Source organism: Coregonus lavaretus (assembly GCF_964263955.1).
Source record: "Coregonus lavaretus genome assembly, contig: SUPER_35_unloc_1, whole genome shotgun sequence".
Lineage (NCBI taxonomy): Eukaryota > Metazoa > Chordata > Actinopteri > Salmoniformes > Salmonidae > Coregonus > Coregonus lavaretus.
In genome coordinates this window covers 4,311,081-4,314,842 of record NW_028167181.1, presented here as the reverse complement: position 1 = coordinate 4,314,842, position 3,762 = coordinate 4,311,081, and the positions used below count along the sequence as shown (strand labels likewise).

At 44.6% G+C, this 3,762-nt stretch overlaps 1 protein-coding gene across 1 annotated transcript in view; it reads right to left on the bottom strand.

Annotated features, from left to right (window-relative positions):
• The window catches only part of LOC311109964 (type II inositol 3,4-bisphosphate 4-phosphatase-like), a gene marked incomplete at its 5' end in the record, with an annotated part of 64,043 nt that extends 60,954 nt beyond the window's left edge, over window positions 1–3,089 (bottom strand). The window contains one exon of the mRNA XM_084188479.1: window positions 2,985–3,089. Coding sequence (XP_084044605.1) covers window positions 2,985–3,089 — 105 coding nt within the window. The remainder of the gene's footprint in view (window positions 1–2,984) is intronic.
• Between the last annotated feature and the right edge of the window lie 673 nt (window positions 3,090–3,762).

The following is a 3,762-nucleotide window of genomic DNA, read 5'->3' as shown; positions in this document are numbered from 1 at the left end:
GGTGGATATCCCTGGGCAACAGAATCTAGTTTAGAACTATAATACGCAATAGGTTGTTTTCGTCTTCCACTGCATGTCTCTTGCATAAGTACCGCTGTTGCATACCTATCACATCTATTTGCCACATACAACAAGAATGGTTTTGTGTAATCTGGGGCTGCTAGAGCCGGAGCTGACTGTATTTCCTTCTTTATTGTTTCGAACGCAGTCAATGCGTCAATGTTCCATTCCAGGCTTGCTCTAAGGTCTAGTTGTCCTGCTTCTTTCATGATTTCTCGTAGAGGAGCAGTTTTAACTGCATACTCCTCTATCCAGTCTGAGCTGAATCCAGTCATCCCTAAGAACGTCATCATCTGAGCAACTGTTTGAGGTAGTGGTGCCTTGCTGATTCCTTCCAATTGTCCTGGTGCTATTGCCTTTGTTCCATGTGCAATTGTTCTTCCTAGATATTCAACTTGGGATTGGCAATACTGAAGTTTCTTTTTTGACACCTTGTGTCCTCCTTCTGCCAGTCGCTTTAAAACCTTTATAGAATCAGCATGGCATTGTTCTAAGGAGGTAGCGCAGATCAACAGGTCATCCACGTACTGGATCAATGTTCCTTCAAGTATTAGATCTTCTAGATCTACTCTTAACACCTGATTGAACAAATGAGGAGAATGCTTAAATCCCTGTGGAGTTCGAGTATACGTAAATTGTCTACCTTTGTAGGTAAATGCAAACAAGTGTCTGCATTCTTCCGCCAGGGGCACACTAAAAAATGCTCCACATAAGTCAATCACTGTAAAGTACTTTGCTTCTGGGGGAACATTGGTGAGTAGCGTATGAGGGTTTGGAACATCAGCAGGCCAATCTTGTACTATTTCATTTATGGCCCTTAAATCATGTACCAGCCTCCACGTTTTCCCATCTGCTTTAAGGACCGGCAACAAGGGTGTATTACAACAACTTTGTGTTTCTATTAGTACTCCTGCTTTTATCAGTCCTTCAATTGTGCCACTGATGCCCTCTTCTGCTTCAGGTTTGATATGGTATTGAGCCCTCCAAGTGGGCTTAACATGTGGCTTTGTTTTGACAAACACAGGACTTGCCGATTTTACCAATCCAACATCTGTATCATGTTGTGACCATACCTCCTGAGGTATGTTTTTCTCCATTTCCTGTTTTAGCTTGTCCTCCAATTCTGTCACCACCCCTAGCTGTGTTAGCTGTTGGGATGTAACTTCCACTGCCCTGGGGTCCCCAGTCATTATTGTAGTATGGTGTATCTTGATTAAGGTTTTATCTTCCGAGTGATAAATCAGTGGATTTTCTGTTTTGTTCCATTGAATTGTTTTTGCTCGCATCATCATGGTGCCCAAATCCTTAGCCTCCATTCCCTTGTTCACCAGCAAGGTAATGTGTGGGACAGCTTTAGAAACATTATACCATTTTGCCACAAAGTCTGAGCCATCCATGTCCGTCACCTCCATTGCTGCTCCTTGATTTCCTATAATTATGTACTGAGACATTATAGGTACTGATTTCCCATTTGTATTTAACAACCACAGTTGCTCTAAAAGATCATCACGATAGGGATCATATTGCATGGTGCAGTGAAATTCTGACTTTCCTCTTTCCGCTTCTGGTATCTGAGCCTGAATAAACCTACCCCATTTCTTTACTACTCTATCTACTTCTGTCTCAATATCCCCTAACCAATAGACATTGGCTGTATCCTGTTTCATTACCATTTGTAAGTTCAACCCTGCCCTTTCTATAATTACTCCTTCAGAGGAACATCGAATTTGTATACCCATTTTGCATAGGGCATCTCTTCCCAATAGATTGACAGGGGTGTGTTCTGATACAAGTATAGGGAGGGTTGCGGATTTGTCATCCGCTGTCAGGCGAACTGGAGCTGTCATTGGAATTAACTGCGTTTGTCCCGAGAATCCTATAGTTTTGGCATATTTGCCAGACATGGGGAGGTGAGAGGCATAATTTGGACTTACACAAGTGTAAGTGGCTCCAGTATCGACCATCATTGGTGTGCCTCTGTTCTCTATTTGAACCTGCAGCATAGGTTCTTGATCAGCTTGTGTAGTTAGTACTGTAAACTGACCCTCCCCGGTAGGATTCTCTGGGCACCCCTAGTACCCCTGATTAGGCCCAGCCCATGGATTCACAGGACCTTGGATTTGTTGCTGATTTTGTTGCCAGCCGTCAGGTTGCTTCCAATTATTTTGGTTTTTGTTCCCCTGTTGTTGCCAGGGTTTTGTGGGGCAGTTTCGTCTGATATGCCCTTGCTGCTGGCATCCCCAGCAAATTCCAGGTTGCCCTTGTGGGCCCTGATTTCCTCCTTTTTGATTATTTTGCTGAAATTTTTGTTGTTTATTGTTATTATTCCATTGCCGGGGTTGTTGTGCATACACATTCACTACTGGTACTGTGGGTTGTACTTGGGCCTGTGGCGCGGGAGGCAGATATGGCCCTCCTGGAGTAACTGCAGCCATCATTCCTGTTTCATTCACAGGTGCTGCTACTGGGGCCTGGATTTTCTTCTTCCCTCTGTTTGTCAGTTCTTCCAATTGGAGTTGAGTCAGTTTCCTCTGAATGTCTCTCCCCTGCTCCATAAGTCTCTGTTCATCCTTTCTGTGTTTTTCTACTGCATGTATCACATGGTCACAGAATTCTTTGTGTGTCTTTGAGGTTAGTCCCACCACATCCTCCAGCCTGCTTCTTACAGATTGGGGCATTGCCTCTATTATGGAGTTTCGGAATAGAGTTGTCATCAGTGGGTCCCCTTCTGGATCTCGTTCCGTTTCCAGTCTCCATCGTTTCATCTGTTCATGTAGATAGGCAGCTGGATTCTCAGTTTCTCCCAGTGTCCCCCCTTTCAGTGACTTGGGGTCAATTCTCGCCGGGTATTCCAGTCTTAGTGCTTGCCAGACTTCGGGGCGGTGTGAATCAAAGTCCATCCCATCTCCTTGTGGGTCACTCACTTCTCTACTCAGGTCACTGTTCCCCAGTATATCCTCCATCTTTGCCTTTCCAACCACCCTCGCCAACAGTGCCTTCAGATCCCCCACAGCCAGCAGTTTCCCCATGGTCTGTTCCTCAAAAATCCTAATCCATTTTCCCGCCCCATTATGCAAATCTGGCAGACGGGCAACCAATCCTTCCAGGTCCTGTGATCCCCACGGAGCATAGTGAGCCTGGCTACCTTTTATCAGAATTGGATATTGTCCCTTATATTTTTCAGGCCTTCTCAATGTTCTCCTATTGCGCAATCTTTCTTCTCTTACGCCTTGATTGCAATCTCCCCACATGTCAGCTGCTGCTCCCTCCTCCTCTAGCTCTCTGCCTGTATGCTGTCTTACCTCACTTTGCTCCCTTTTTTTTTTTTCTTTTTCTCTCAACAATCGTCTCATCCTGTCCATTTCTCTCTCTATTTGTTCGTTTGTTGCTTCAATTTCTGCCATTTCTTCATCTGAGAGTTCTCCATCATCTCTCTTCGTCATTTTCATTCTTCCCAATGCTTCCCTCAGTTCTCCATAGCAGTCCAATCTATTTGGCTTGATTTCTGCCCTTCGCTTGATTCCTTCTGTTTCCTTTGAGTCTTTTTCCATCCTTTGGGAGGATGCAAACAAAGGTCTTTCTTCTTCCATTTCTATTTCTCCTTTTATCGATACTACTCCGGACACCTGGGGATATTGTCCACCAACATATGGTGGGGGTCCCAGAGACCAATCTGCTTTCTTTTTGTTTGTTTTCTCATCA